Source organism: Chelonoidis abingdonii, chromosome 15, assembly GCF_003597395.2.
Source record: "Chelonoidis abingdonii isolate Lonesome George chromosome 15, CheloAbing_2.0, whole genome shotgun sequence".
NCBI lineage: Eukaryota > Metazoa > Chordata > Testudines > Testudinidae > Chelonoidis > Chelonoidis abingdonii.
In genome coordinates, this window is record NC_133783.1 from 26370288 (window position 1) to 26386283 (window position 15996).

The 15996-nt window shown below is 40.7% G+C and overlaps 1 protein-coding gene across 4 annotated transcripts in view; it reads left to right on the forward strand.

The window, feature by feature from the left end:
* Nucleotides 1-15996, forward strand: part of MCU (mitochondrial calcium uniporter) — a 191684-nt gene that overhangs the window by 43522 nt on the left and 132166 nt on the right. The window contains exon 1 of one of the 4 annotated variants that reach the window (XM_032765859.1): nt 211-276. The exons of the other annotated variants lie outside the window; for them this stretch is intronic. Coding sequence (XP_032621750.1) covers nt 226-276 — 51 coding nt within the window. The 5' untranslated portion in view covers nt 211-225. Of the gene's footprint in view, nt 1-210; nt 277-15996 lie in introns of those variants that run through there. 4 annotated transcript variants of the gene reach the window in all.

Below are 15996 nucleotides of genomic sequence, written 5' to 3' on the forward strand. Positions count from 1 at the left end.
AGTGCACCGCTCCTGAAATCGATGGTAGCTTTGGACCATGGACGCAAACAATCGATTTTGTGATCCCACTGTGGACGCGCTAAACCGATTTTATTAGATCTGTTTTGTAATATCGGTTTAAGCTAATTCGAAATAATCGTGCAGCGTAGACGTACCCCTCGATGCTTATGTTGGCAGCCACGGTAGATTGAATGTACAAAATTAGTTGCATAATGAACGTTACAGATGAGTTTAATAACAGGAGTTTTAGTTTGGAGGTCACTTGGCTGCTTTGAAGTAGGAAATAATACTTTTACCCAAGGTGGTGTCCGTTAATAGCTCATGTTTACTCCTACGTATTGAGAGGAAGGATAGTTTAGTGGTTTGAGCATTGGCTTCCTAAACCCAGGGTTGTGAGTTCAGCCCTTGAGGGGGCCATTTAGAGGTCACTGCAAAAAATCTGTTCAGGGATTAGCACTGCTTTGAGCAGTAGGTTGGACTAGATGACCTCCTGAGATCACTTCCAACCATGATATTCTATGATTGTATATTAAGAAGCCTAGCCCTAGAGAGCAACATTGTACTCATCTATAGGAGAACTGTTTGAGCCAATATGAAAGTAAGTGGGCAGGCAAGGGAGATAGGGTTTATAGTTTAAGATGGATCTTTAGTATCTCCAGTCATACTGCAAGTTCATTCATGGCAAACTTGGGTTGGGAGGAAACTGAAGCATTGCTTTAGTAATTATTCAGATAAGCAGCACTGGAAAAATGGACAATTATGATGATCTAAACTAGTTCAGAACTGGGAATACAGCTTTTCTGGTAGTGCTTTTCTAAATGGGTAAACAGTTCTTGTTTTCAGAATGTAACACGAGCTTTTCTTTCTCTTATAAAACGAAACAGACAATCCAATATCTCTTCATACAATGTACAAGTCCTTTGAATTGAAGTTGCTACATAATATTTCACTCTTAAATAGTTCTGTTCACAGTAATTTTAACTTAATTTATTTGATTTGGCAGCATTTGTAAAACAGAATTACTCTGGACTGACATTTTTGTGTGATGGAGTGCACCATTATTTAGGGATGTCTTCTCAGAATTGCAATGATGAAGCATCATTGTGGTTTTATGGGAACACCTACATGATAATTTACATCAATATCTGTATTAAAGTGGGATCCATTTTGTGTTTGACAATTAAATGACAGATACACCTGTTCAGTATGAACTAGTTAGCTGTGGACTTACTAACTTTCTTGGTGGAAGATGTTTGTTTTTCCTACTGGAAGGAAATTAAAAATATAAAATTCTAAATATAAACTGGAGTTGGAGCTTGAGCTTTCTGACTTGTTTAAAAATGGAAAATCTGGCTTTGTAACTTGAAAATCCAGAAATATTTACTATAATCAGTAATATTTAAACAATAGTCCATCAGTCTTGTTTTTATATTTAGAAAATTTAGCTCACTGAAAGCAATTAATTAGTTATCTAGTTTAATCCCTGTTAAAATGAATTATTTTGATTTACTTTTGGTGTAAATGTTCATATGGAAATAGTCACACTTGTCTGTGAAATAGTTTCTCTATAACCATCCAAGTGAGCAGCCCCATTTACTCAGCACAGGCAAACAGAGCTACCCATATAGGTTGTCTAATAAAAAAAGTAATTACTTGAAAATTTCCCCTGATGAATCATGTTTCCACTTAGGAGCTAGCATGTTTTAATTTTATTCTCTGCACTAGTGTGCCAATCAATTTGTAGTATACAAAATAATCCTATGATGAGAGAGAGAGTGAGCATGCTCATTCTCTCTCCTGCCCACAATCCTCCAAATATCTCGAGGCGGGGAGGCAGGGGTGTGATGAGAGAGGGAGCCTGATCCAAATTCTTCCTCAACTAACCGTTCTGTAGGTCAAGGACTGGCCAGTAGTCAGTTCAGCTCCTTGAAAAATGGCTGGTAATCACTGAGTTATGAGAGGCTTTCTGTTACTGATTGTTGTGTGCCTCTGCGCAGTTCCCAGCATGAAACTTCTGGGACCTTATCTGAGTATCTTTAGGCTTGGTGAAGGAAAATTACTAGTCAAAATCCAAGACAAATCTGTTTGTCAATGCAGCCATTTCCTAAGTATTGTAGACAGTAAATCAGTTGAGAGATTCTGTGGTTCTACTTAAACTGCTTTAGAGCCACTGATATATTGGCACTTCAGAAATACTGCTCTTTCATGAATGCATCAGCAAAGGAGTTAAATTTCTTGTGCTGAGCCAGTGTTTTCATTTAAGTAATTAACTTACTGATATTACAACTAATTTACAATAAAACGTTTCAGTTAGTGTCAAGACATGCAGCTGAGAATGGGCGATAAGGTTTGGATCACTTGATGATTACCTGTTCTGTTCATTCCCTCTGGGGCACCTGGCATTGGCCACCGTCGGAAGACAGGATGCTGGGCTAGATAGACCTTCAGTGTGACCCAGTATGGCTGTTCTTATGTTTTTAAGTATGTATCTTATTACAGAATTAAGTTTTCAGCAGTATGTTCTATATTGACTGTACGTTGCTATATCATGACCCTTGCCATTTTTCAAATTTTGTTTATACCCAACTGTTCATATTAACTTTTTAAAAACTTTATTGAGAAGTTGAATGTTTTTGGGGTAGGAGGAAAGGGAGGAGTCTCAGAAGATCGGAAGTATAAATTAAAGGAAAGGAAATGTAACTTAATGATGGTTCTGTATGAATGCCCTTCCTGGTGATCTATTGTTCCTATAAATATAAGATTGAGATGTTTTGATATGGACATAATGGCTTTAATATGTTGGGTGTATTTTTCCAGTTCAGGATAATGCTTGCTTTTATCCGTTTTGTGTGAGTTTGTCTAGCACTGTTCTCTTAAAATGTAAATCACCAGTCCTTCTGCATCCTGGTCCTGGCCAAGTGCTTCTCAACTCAGAATGCTGCTTTGATGTCCCCAGCATACCATGATGCCTTCTCTACCTGAACGCCTTACCTTTCAGCTGTTAAAGCAGCAGTGATGACAGGCAGGGTGATATTAACAGTTGTCTATGTTTGGTCACATGATATTTTGCATGATTGGCTAGAGAGTGGTTACCTACTGGTTGGTCTTCATTGATTCTGAAGTGAGCAGGTGTCCCTTAACTGGTATATGGGGTAAGGAGAGTGCTTTGAAGAATGTGTCTTACCTGGCATATTGAGTTTGTGGTGAGACTGGCTTCTAATTGATGGAGAGCAGGATTCTAGTCACTTTGCTAGTACTGGCTTATCAAGTTCTGGGCTTGGGTAAGGTAGACACTGACAGGGAAAGGTAGCAATTGGGTTCCACCTCCTTGTGTTGCTGTTTGGAGTTCTGGCACACCCTCTCTGCTCTGTCTCAGCATTAGAGGATGCTTCCATGGTATGATAGATGCCCAAGGTAAGCAACACGTGGGTCTGTCCCTGCCTTGGTGAGGGCTGAATATATTAGTAAGACGATTTAGCCGTACATTTTTTTTTTTTATTTTTTTTTGGGTGGGCTTGCATAACACTTAATTTTGTCCCCTCTGGTCCTCTGCCAAAATCCTGCCCTATGTAATCCTGTCTCAGTTCTGTGAACAGGGATGGCCTGAAAGTTCTTTGAGCTTAACTTAAAATTTTAATTGACTTATTTGTGTACACATGTATCAAGCCCTCAGCCCAGTCCCCCCACCATCACTTCAGACACACGAGTAAGCACATCTCCTTCTTTGTCACGAAAAGGCAGCCAGCTTGTCCTTTATGGTAGACACTCTTCCTCTTTCTTGCAATTAGTAATGCCCTATCTTTACCTGTGTTTGTATTTTAAAACATTCCTCCCCCAACAATCCTTCTTATCATGTAAAAGCAGCAAAAGAGTCCTGTGGCACCTTATAGACTAACAGACGTATTGGAGCATGAGCTTTCGTGGGTGAATACCCACTTCGTCGGATGTGACATGCATCCGACGAAGTGGGTATTCACCCACGAAAGCTCATGCTCCAATATGTCTGTTAGTCTATAAGGTGCCACAGGATTCTTTTGCTGCTTTTATGGATCCAGACTAACACAGCTACCCCTCTGATACTTCTTATCATGAAGCATCACTGAACCAGGGTAGATTACTGTCATAGCTTCCTACTCAGATTTGAACCTTAGCGTTCATAAACTGAGAAGCTAGCATGAACCCTCTAAGCTTAATTACCAGCTTAGATCTGATTATCGCTGCCACCAGACAGGAATCAGTGCCTGTCTCGCTCTGGTCTCTCCAAAACCTTCCCTGGGGAACCCCCAAGACTCAGATGCCCTGAGTCTCACAACAAAGGGAAATAACCCACTTTCCTTCCTGCTCTTTACTTCCTCCCAGATTTTCCCGCCCTGGGTATACTAGGAGATTTCCTTGCTTCAATCCCTTGAAACACAAAACCGAGAGGACAATTTACCTTCCCCCTCCTTCTTTTCCCCCCTCCCAGTCTTTCCCTGAGAGACACAGTAATCCTGGCACAGAGATTCCTATCCCCTTGCCATAACTAGAAAAAGAAAAGTCAACAAGTTTTAAAGAAAGAAAAAGACAAAAAAAATAATCTCTGTATCAAAGTGACAATACAGGGTCAATTGCTTAAAAGAAAAATATGAATAAACAGCCAAATTCAAAAAGAAATACAATTTAAACATTCCAGCAACTACACACATGTAAATACAAAAAAACCCAATAACAGCCTATTGTTTTTTCTACCTTTGTACTCACAACTTTGAAACTGAAGATTAGAAGCTTGAGGATAGAAAGACCCCTCTCATAGCTGAGAGCCAGACAAAAGAGACAGACCCAAACATTCCCTCCCCTGAGCTTTGAAAAGTCCGGTTTCCTGATTGGTCTTCTGGTCAGGTGTTTGGTTCCCTTTGTTAACCCTTTGACAGGTGAAAGGAACATTAACCCTTAGCTATCTATTTATGACAATTACAGTTAACAAAAATATTTAAATTTGATTATAATTCATCTTTCTTTAAAAATAAATATTTAAAATGTGAAGTTATGCCAACCTATATTGTGGTCTAGTCTATTAAAATTTAAATTTAAAAAGTAAAAATATTCAAGGCAAAATTTTAAGCAAAGTCAAACCACTCAGTTGGTGCATATCACTAGCTATGCAAACTGGAACTAGGGTTTACTGAAATTCTAACCAGTGTTTGAAAACTTAAGCCTCTTTCATGTTATTGAATTAGTTCAGCGCAATGACTAATTCATTCAAAGTTGAGAAATCAATTGAGAGGTGAAAAAGGAGTTTGTTTCTGGTCACCTTGTCCTTCAAGATTTTAGAACTAGTAGAGGTGATTCTCTCAACATTTGTTTTTATTTATAGATTGGAAGAGGAAAACAATTAGTTCAATTAATTAACTACAGATACTTTTTGTTTAATCTGTTTTAACCAACATTGAGTTTAAAACTTTTATTTCTTATGTATTCAGCATACTTAAGGCAGTCTTATTTGAAAATAAATATTTTTGTGCATTTTTAATTGAATTACAGTGTCATCCAGATGCAGCTTGACACCTTGAATAAAAAAATTAATCTAGTAAATAAGTGTCATTTACCATTTTCTAACTTAATAAAAATAAAAATTAAGAATCTGGACGAGTCTACATTAAGCTAGATGATTGCTTAATTTAGTGTATCAAGATAAAACGTATTGTGCTGGCTTTTGGTAACCAGGATCAAATTTTGTGTAAAGAAGTTGCAAATAGGGTTGCCAGTGCTCCAGGATTGTCCTGGAGTCTCCATGAATTAAGATTGTCATGTGATGAAATCTCCCGGAATTCATCCAACCAAAGTTGGCAATCCATGTTGCAAATGAACATGATTTAATAGTTATACCAACCAAATAAGAACCAACTTTTCCTTAGGAAAATAACTGCAATGTACAAATGCAAAACAAGATTAAAATTGATTATTTAAATCAACATTTCCTGCTTCCTGATTTTGAATCACTGATTTAAATCAATCCCCTTTGCATGGAACATTCAAACAGCATCATGGATGACAGTCAGCGGGCAAGTGTTAGGTGATTATTATGGAGGGGTTCTGTTCAACAACAGCTTGGTTTTGTTTTTGAAGTACCTAATCCTTATGAAGTCATCCATCAAGATTTAGTTTTCCTGAACTGAAACACAGTGCATCAAACACTTGAATTCTGGAGTTCCCCTGTAGAAAACTGCCTTAAGTAGGTCATAACTGATAGCACTCATACAATACCTGCCCTCAGGACAGAGAGTAACAGCTTCTTTTCTGTACTTGACCTAGAAAGGGCCCCAGGGATTCAATTTCCTCATTACTTTTATCACCATTATTTCACCCTTTAAGAGCTGCAGGCCTCTAAATATCTGCAGAGAGCTTCTTCCAACCAGAAGCGCAAGCACTATGCTATGTGAGTGACTCTGGATTGGCTGAGCAGCCATCATCCTCAGCCATCTCTTCTCATACCTAGGTATACATTAGTTAACTTTAACACTGGAAGCGTGCACTGCTGCCAGAGTTCTACTCAACAGAGAACAAAGCGGATTTGGGTGGCATATCAGTTCCACCAACAATGGTGCACACACAGGAGAAGGTTTGGGTATCTAGTACACAAGAAGCTGTTGATGCTGTTACCACTTGAGAAGAGATGCATCTCTTTTTTTCCTCCTTCCACTTGTTGGCAGAAACCAAGAGCTATATAGTGTGTGTGTGTGTGATTTTTTTTGTTTTTGTTTTTGTTTTTTTCTGTTTAAGGGCTTGAGTTCTTAAGCTTTGTCTGTTAGAGGGAGGCATGATGTGATTCAGTCAGTACAAATTGCACTGGTTCAAAGTGTCCATGGTAACCATTTTGTTCTGAGTGCAGACAGTGCACCCCATCCATGCACAGAAATCTTTGTAAGTACCAGTCTCAGATTACTTCACACTGCTGTCCATCTGTCTTATGCTTGTTAAATATGTAAACATTTAAAATATGTACCGATTAAGACACACACATTATAAGTAACAATTTTATGTATAGAATTTATACATTTAAAATGTAAATATTTGAGAGTTGACTTGTGCTACATATCCACTCTGGAGTGCAAAACCTTGACTAGAGAGGTCAGTGGAGCCATTTCTGGAGTATTGTGGAACTTGCTGGAAGTGCCAGTTGCACCAGTACAGCAGAAGCACTAATCCTTTCTGCCCACTAGTGTATAGGGATTTAAGAAGTGGTCAGATATCTTGTAAATAAATAAATATATATATATATATGGAATATCCTCTCTGAAGCAGGATATATAAGGCTCTGTCCGATCTCTTCTGACTTGTGCCAAAGGCTGTTTCACTCAGCTATGGGTCATATGTATGTGCAGAGCCACTGTATGACTGGGTCCCTGTGCAGCTGCCTAGGCATAAAGCTGCCACTTGATAAATAATATATAAAGGCACCATGGTGCTGATGGTAAGATTGCAGTGTGTGGCTACTGGGTGAAAATCCAGATTATAGATTATAATGAAACAAACATCTGGATCATCCTAGTTCATCAAATTTTAAAGATTAATTCCGAGCCACACTTTTTAAATGTGGAGATGTTTATTATGTAGCTAAGAGGACTGATGTGATCCTCTTAATGAACCAGTGTTTTAGGATCTTGAGCCAAGAAGTAACAAGGACAATTAATAATATGAACTGATCTTTTGCTAAAAATTCATGGCTGGGAAGAAGTAGGCAATGTAGTATTACTGCTCCCAATCTTCATTTTGCAGTAGAATAGGGGTTCTCAACCTGTTCCTTTCTCTGACCTATGTTGAGGAAAGTTTTGAAACTTCCTGTTTTATCTACCCATAAAAGAATGGATGGAAGATGTGAGCCTCTGAATTTATCTGTGACACCCCATGATTACCCCCATGGCTGTCAAAAACAATAGGCCGAGAATGCACGCTTTTTAAGAGCAATAGGAGACTGAAGGAGAGGTGTATACTAACCTTGAAAAATGTGGCACTTCAGCTTTTAATAAAGCAAAGTTACTAGGTACGTGTGTATCCTTTTGGATACAATTGGCAGTGAAACTATACAGAATGATTCTGATGTCAGTAATATGCTGCAGGCTTTCAGCATGAGTAAGCATGTGTTCACAGATGGGGGCTGAGGGCAACCCTGGCAGAGAGAAGCTATAATCATTTTTTTCATACAGACTTTCCATCCTTCTCCACTCTCTTCTTGGAAGCTGTACAGGGCCCTCGAAGAAATTCAGTGCTGCAGTTCCGGCAGCAGTAAACTGTTAGGCTTTCTAAAAGTCCTCCTTATCCAGATATAACACAGCTTCTAACAAATTGCTTTGATACATTCTATCTGATGTTGATATTTATCACTACCAAGAACCTCCATTATATTATAATTGATGATGTCATTGATGACTTATGTTAGTGCGGGATCTCACCTAAAATCAACACTGTACTTCTTGGATCTTTTTAAGCTTTTAAACAAAATACATTCTTAAACTAATTTGTGAGCAGTACAGTTAAATTTGGGATTATATAGTGCCTTGTGTTTAGAGGGTGAAAAGGAGGGAGAAAATAGTAACTCCTAAGATCATAACTGATTGAATTGCAAACTGCATAGATCTGTTGATTGTATCTGCAGTTCAAAAAGGTACCATACAGTAATGATATCAATAAATAATATTGCTGGCTCATAGAGCACACACAAACTAAGGATCACAGGGATTATTTAGCATAGAGCTCCTTGTGACTTTAATAGCTTGCAGGTGGTATGCAGAAATGAGCCAAGTTATTTAATACTATTAAGCATTAAAGAAAAGATTTCATGTGAGTGTCCTTCATATGTTCTACACATGCATATACAGGACAGGATGTCAGAGATGGGGTCAGTAGTTTATTTTCCTGAATTAGTGATCACATATACTGCTTTAAGGATAATTCAACAACAACAACGAAAATGCATATCCACAAACTTTTTATTTGTAATACAACATTTAGAAAGGCCATATTGAGTTAAATGAATACAGGTTTGTGTTACTGCCAGGCTAGAGCCGAACAGACATGCAAATACTTAGTAACATAAAAACTGCCATATCAAGTCAGACCCATGTTCTATCTAGTATGGCATCCTATCTGCAAAGGTGACCAGTATTAAATGCTTCAGAGGCAAGGGCGGCTCTCGCTTTTTTGCTGCCCCAAGCACAGCAGGCAGGCAGCCTTCAGCAGCTTGCCTGTGGGATGTCCCCGATCCCGCGGATTCGGCAGCTTGCCTGCAGGAAGTCTGCTGGTCCTGCGGCTTCGACGTACCCACCGCCGAATTGCCACCGAATCTGCAGGACTGGCGGTCCTCCCGCAGGGAAGCTTCCAAAAGCTGCCTGACTGCCACTCTTGCAGGGACTGGCAAGGCGCGCCCCACGGCTTGCCGCCCCAGGCACACGCTTGGAGCTCTGGTTCCTGGAGCCGCCGCTGTTCAGAAGAAGTTGTAAGAAGCCTGAAGTATGAGTAATTGAATGATCTAGCTATCGGCGTAGCCTCTTCCTCATCCTCCTCCAGAGATGGTTGCATGCTGTGAAGCAACAGAGTTTGTATCCTTTCCAAACTTCTGACCCTTTTATAATCCTGTCTGATGTTATTGTGGATGTCCTCATCTATATAAATGCCTAAGCTATAGTTTGGCAATAATCTCCATAGGCTAATTGTGTAAAAGTTTCTATTCTAAAATTGCCTTTCAGTTTAATTGAGCATCTCCTTGCTCATATGTTGACTGCGTAAATAGCAGTGCCTGATTTTACCATGTCTATACTATTCATTATTTAATTTTGTATATATCTCATATATCTGCTTATTCATCTCTTCATATTTAAACAGGCCCTGTTTTTTAGTGTCTCCTCATATGGAAGTTTTTTCCATGTCTCTAATCACTTTTGTCACCTGTCTTTTTGTTCTGATTTTTAACTCCAAATGAGGAAGACAGATCTTTCTTCCTCATCTGACCACCTTTGTGGGAGGCTGTTAACACTTGAGGGGTTCTCTTTCTCTTCCACCCTCCTGTGGGTGTGCTTGAAAATGGTAGGTGTGTGAGGTCTGGTCTACACTACGCGTTTAAGCCAAATTTAGCAGCATTTAACCGATTTAACCCTGCACCCGTCCGCACAACGAGGCCCTTTATATTGATATAAAGGGCTCTTTAAACCGGCTTCTGTACTCCTCCCCGACGAAAGGAGTAGTGCTGAAATCGGTATTGCCATGTCAGATTAAGGTTAGTGTGGCCGCAAATTGACGGTATTGGCCTCCGGGCAGTATCCCACAGTACACCACTGTGACCGCTCTGGAAAGCAATCTGAACTTGGATGCACTGGCCAGGCAGACAGGAAAAGCCCCGCGAACTTTTGAATTTCATTTCTTGTTTGGCCATCGTCGAGCTCTGATCAACACAGGTGGCGATGCAGTCCCAAATCCAAAAAGAGCTCCAACATGGACCGTATGGGAGATACTGGATCTGAACGCTGTATGGGGAGACAAATCTGTTCTATCAGAGCTCCGTTACAGAAGACGAAATGCCAAAGCATTTGAAAAAAATCTCCAGGCTAGGAACACGAGTCCACAGCACAGTGCTGTGTGAAAGCGTAACGGAAAGCCAAAGAATCAAATGGAACGCTCAGGAGGGAGGAGGGGTATCGAGGACTCCAGACCCCATATTCCCGCAGTCTCTGAAAAGCATTTGCATTCTTGGCTAGCTCCCAATCCCGTTAGGGTCAAACACATTGCCGGGGTGGTTCAGGTATATCTCACAATTACCCCCCCCTTCCCCGTGAAAGAAGGGGGAAAATCGTTTCTTGACTTTTTCAATGTCACTGTAAGTCTACTGCATGCTGCTGGTAGACGCGTTTGTTTTGCGGCACTGAACAGCAGCAAACGCCTTCGTCCGACGCTTCGCCTTCACCGGGGTAGCAGAACCAGTAAGTGCAGAAGGACTGGTAGCCATCCTTGTCGTCGTCATCCCGTGAGTGGCGTCCCTGGCTGTGCCTCAGGTGAGGTCGGCTGGTGGGCACCTGGGTAAAAAAGGAAAGACTCCCGGTCATTCCCAGGCAGATGGTACAGAACGCTGGTAACCATCTTCTATCATAGCAACTGGTGGGCTGATGCTCCAATCAGCGTCCCCTTTATGTCTAAAGAAAAGATTCTGTACTGCCTGGACTATGGTAGCAGCGGGATGCTGGGCTCCTCTCCCTCCACCGTTTAATGTTCTGCCTAGGCTATCATAGCAGCTGGAGGCTGCCTTCCCCTCATTTTATCTCACTAAAAAGTCAGTGTTTCTTTCTTTATTACGTCATCCACAAATGGGGGGACACGGCATTGGTAGCCCAGGAGGGTTGGGGGAGGAGGGAAGCAACGGGTTGGGTTGTTGCAGGGGCACCCCCCGTGAATGGCATGCAGCTCCTCATTTCTGCAGGATCTGACACGGAGCGGCTGCGCTCTCTGGTACCCTGGTTCTCTAGTACACTTGCCCCATATTCTAGGCAGGGCTGACTCTATTTTTAGATAAAACATAAAGGAGGGAATGATTCGGGGAGTCATTCCCATTTTTGTCTTTGCGCCCCTGGCCAACCTCAGTGAAGGCCAGCCAGGGGCACTCATGACAGCAGCAGACAGTACAGAACAACTGATAACCATCATCTCATCGCCAGTTTACACTGGCATGGCAGGTGGTGCAGAACAACTGATAACCATCTCTGCTACCTTGCAAAGGCAAATGAATGTTGCTGTGTAGTGTTGCAATACTGCCTCTGTCAGCGGCATCCAGTACACATATGGTGACAGTGACAAAAGGCAAAATGGGCTCCATGGCTGCCATACTATGGTGTCTGCCAGGGCAATCCAGGGAAAAAGGGTGCGAAATGATTGTCTGCCATTGCTTTCACGGAGGAAGGAATGAGTGATGGTGTTTACCCAGAATCACCCGCGACACTGTTTTTGCACCATCATGCATTGGGATCTCAACCCAAAATTCCAATAGGTGGGGGAGACTGCAGGAACTATGGGATAGCTACGGGATAGTTACCCATAGTGCAACGCTCCAGAAATTGACACTAGCCTCGGTACATGGACGCACACCGCCGAATTATTGTGCTTAGTGTGGCTGCATGCACTCGACTTCATACAATCTGTTTTACAAAACCGGGTTCTGTAAAATCAGAATAATCCCGTAGTGTAGACATACCCTGATAATGGTGCACAGCTGGACAGTCTTTGTTAAATATTCAACATTAAACATTGGTGGGCTTGGGCTTGTGCTCTTGAGAGATCTAAGGGATAATTGCCATCACTAGCTGACAAGAGCGAGGAGCGTTGCAGAGGCAGAATATGTAACTTAAGGTGCGAAAAAACACTTGTGCTTTATTCTGTGCTGATGTTTTTCCACCACACTGAAGGAATGGCATTGTGATCTGGAGGGAACTACCTCTGTTGCCTTTGACCAGACGTTATTAGAATGCCAGGTCTTTCTTCTGGAAAGCACAGGGGAAACCCACTTGAAAGATATATAAAAATCTTGCATGCCTGTACTGTGTGTACAGTATGCAGTAGCTGCCTGAATCACCCTACCTCTTTTGCTTCAGGTTAGAATTGCAAATAGCCTGCCATTAACTCCAAACATATGAATGCATTTTTTCATGTTTCAAAAAAACCCCAGGATTATAAATAGTAAAGTAGATTGAAAACTGCTCCACAGACTATTTTTAAAATGGGCAAGCTGAGAAACATCTGTAGAATAAATTTTCTATTAAGTATTAGAGGAACCTCTTACCTGTAAGTGGATGCCAATTAACATTTTATAAAGCCTTCTGTTTTTTCTCTTAAACCAACTTCTGTGAATTAGTACAGATAAAATATAAACCCATCTTTCGTATGCAACAGATTTGTGCTTTGATTTGCGAGGTAAGGATTTTTGGTGGGTAGTGGGCTTGATTTTTTTACATTTTATGTTACTTATCCTGAGGATCTTTCATATTGTAAAGACATGAGTCAAGCAAACACTTCTCCTACTAGCCCAGCTTGCAACCACTCTATTTTTGGCTGAGGACTTGGTGCAACTCATTCTAAGACCATGAATGCCTCACTATTAAATCTCCTTGGGTTAATCTTGAATTATGTACGGTTCTTCCTCTTCACAGGCTGAGCATACTGTTTATTCAGTGCTCTCTGTTTAGGTCAAGACCCCAACCTCAAGGTCAGGGTTTCTCAAACTTCATTGCACCACAGCCCCCTTCTGACAACCAGATTTACAACATGATGCTAGGAAGGGAGGGGGATGTCAAAGCCTTGGGCAGTGGGCCTCAGACTTTGGCTTCAGCCCCGAGCCCCAACAGGTCTGCCAGCCCTGACAACCCCATTAAAATGGGGTTTGACCCACTTTGAGGTCCCAACCCACAGTTTGAGAACTGCTGCTCTAGGTCTTGCTCAAGCAAGTAGACAAAATTGAAAAGAAAATGTTTAACTAGCTTTCACAGGCAAATCTAAAAATGTGGAAGACCAACTGTTGCTTATATTTTAACTTCTTAGCACTCTTGACTTGTTAAGAGCATCAACTGGACCAGCGCTCGGAATGTTGGGGAACTTTTGTTTCTTCCTGAAGCAATCAGGTTTGCCTCCTAGGGAGAAGTGTGAGGACTTGGCTATTCCACTTAGTTTCACCAGAACAACTCTCTGAGGGACTTTTCCTTCTTCCCCCAGTTTCATAACTCAGCAAATAAAGAAAACAGCAGCAAACTTGTAAATAATAGCATTGTGAGTGTACTTTCATAACTGTTTCAGTTCTAGTTGTTAACTTCATTGAAAAAATTAGTATAGGCAAGAAGTATGGGGGGAGGAATAGCTCAGTGGTTTGAGCATTGGCCTGCTAAACCCAGCGTTGTGAGTTCAGTCCTAGAGGGGGGCCACTTAAGGATCTGGGGCAAAATCAGTACTTGGCGAAGGCAGGGGGCTGGACTCAATGACCTTTCAGGGTTCCTTCCAGTTCTATGAGACAAGTATATCTTGATTTATTTAATTACTTATAAGTGTTTTGCAAGGATTGTTGCAGTAGCATGTTAACTAGAATGCGTACATCTGGAAGAACAGGCTAACTTTAGTCTGCTGAGGGGGAAAAAGCCCAAACCATGGCATTTTCAGACTGTGTAAGTGTTTATCTGAGCAGCTAGTAATCGTTAGATGTTTTTGGATGAGGGTTTGAGTAAATGCCTAAACCTTCTGTGTTGCCCTAATTTATCTGGGAAGTTCCACCTAGTAACTCTCATCCTTTTTGAGCAAGTGTTTCTATGGCACTTGTAGTTTTCTTTCTTAGTGCAACATCCAGCCATAAAACCACATGTAGAGCTGCAGGACTCATGTTTTGTGTGAAATGTGGACCTTGTGTGGCTTACCACACCCTTATCAGGAATCTGGGCTGTCATATGTACTCAGCAGTTCATTCCTGTGTGATCTGGCAGAACCGGGTTAGTCTGTGGCTGGCTTCAGGGACTACATATGAATAATGTTTTTAATCTGTTTACCAAAGGCAATTCTATTGCTCAAGTCTAGTGAGTGTGTGCGTGTCTTACTAGGAACTTTCAACCGAAGAACCTGCATTTGTTACAACCAAATTGACCTGTTTGTGGAAATGGGGTGTGTGAGGAAAATATACACCCTGATTTAGCATTCACTGAAAATGTGGTGAGAAAAAGCAGCACCTATAAATCCTTCCTTGTAATAACAAAGTACAAATTACTTTTAAGGAGCCTTTGTTTTAGAAACCCATAGAGTTGATTGGACTAAGATTCTCTTTATTGTTTACAAAGTCAGTTTAATTCTTGGTCTCCAAAACAAACAAGTATTTCAGTGCACCTTTTTCCTTAATTAAAAAAAAGCCAATATCAAGAGTTTTGCACAGCAAACCTAAAACAAAGCAGAGTGTGTGCACGAAAATCTTGGATACCACTTAAGGGACAGTTTGTTATACAAAGGATTTTTTAAAATTAGCTTTCTGTTATCTGTAATTTAGATTGCAGGCTCCTTGGGTCCAACTGCTAGGCACAACAATGATGCTAAATAGTCTAGACTTTTTTTTTTTGTAGTGGCAATACATGCAGCCACACAAGTCCAGAAATTAGACTTTTAAGGCCATGTGGACAGTATCAACAATCAAATCATAAACGGATCAAAATACAAGAAGTTTTCTTTTCATTTGGAAAGGGATTAACTTGACTACAAAACATGGATTACTTTGTCACTACAAACTAACATTGAATCTAGTAGTGGTCTACCCAGCTAAAAAAAAGTTGAGTAGATAAATGGATGCCATAGAAACTTAACTCATCTCTTTAATAATAGCAGGTTTTTTTGTGTCTATGTATTGATGGAAATAGCACTAATACTGCATATTCTCTCAGTTTAGGATAGTAACTGTGCTGCTTAGGTAAACAACTCCTACGTGAAGCAACTGGAATCACTTTTCCTTAAGTTTCATTGACACTTATCCAAATTTTTTCAACAAGAATCATGACAGTCAGCCTTGTCTGGGTGACAGAGCTGGTACGTGGAAGTGAGTTTGGCTTCATAGAAATGCATTAATTTGCAGGGGACTTCAATTTGGAATTTAGACAACCCTCCACCCTCACACCTGCATGTGAAGCAGTTTTATTTTTACTAACAATTCTTTATTCACCCCATCCTGTCTTGTAGGTATTGCTACTTTCTGGGAGACCCAGGTTAGGAATAACTTTTTGGTTCTTTATATGTGTGGGACTCTCCTGTTGGAGTAACTACTGGGGCTCTTGAAAAATTTAAGGGATTGCTCAACTGATTGGTTTATAGCAGGACCTCTTAGCTTGTATGCCCCAAATTAAGAAACACAGTAAAAGAACTAAAAAAGAGCCACCGTGGCTTAACAACCATGTAAAAGAAGCAGTGAGAGATAAAAAGACTTCCTTTAAAAAGTGGAAGTCAAATCCTAGTTAGGCAAATAGAAAG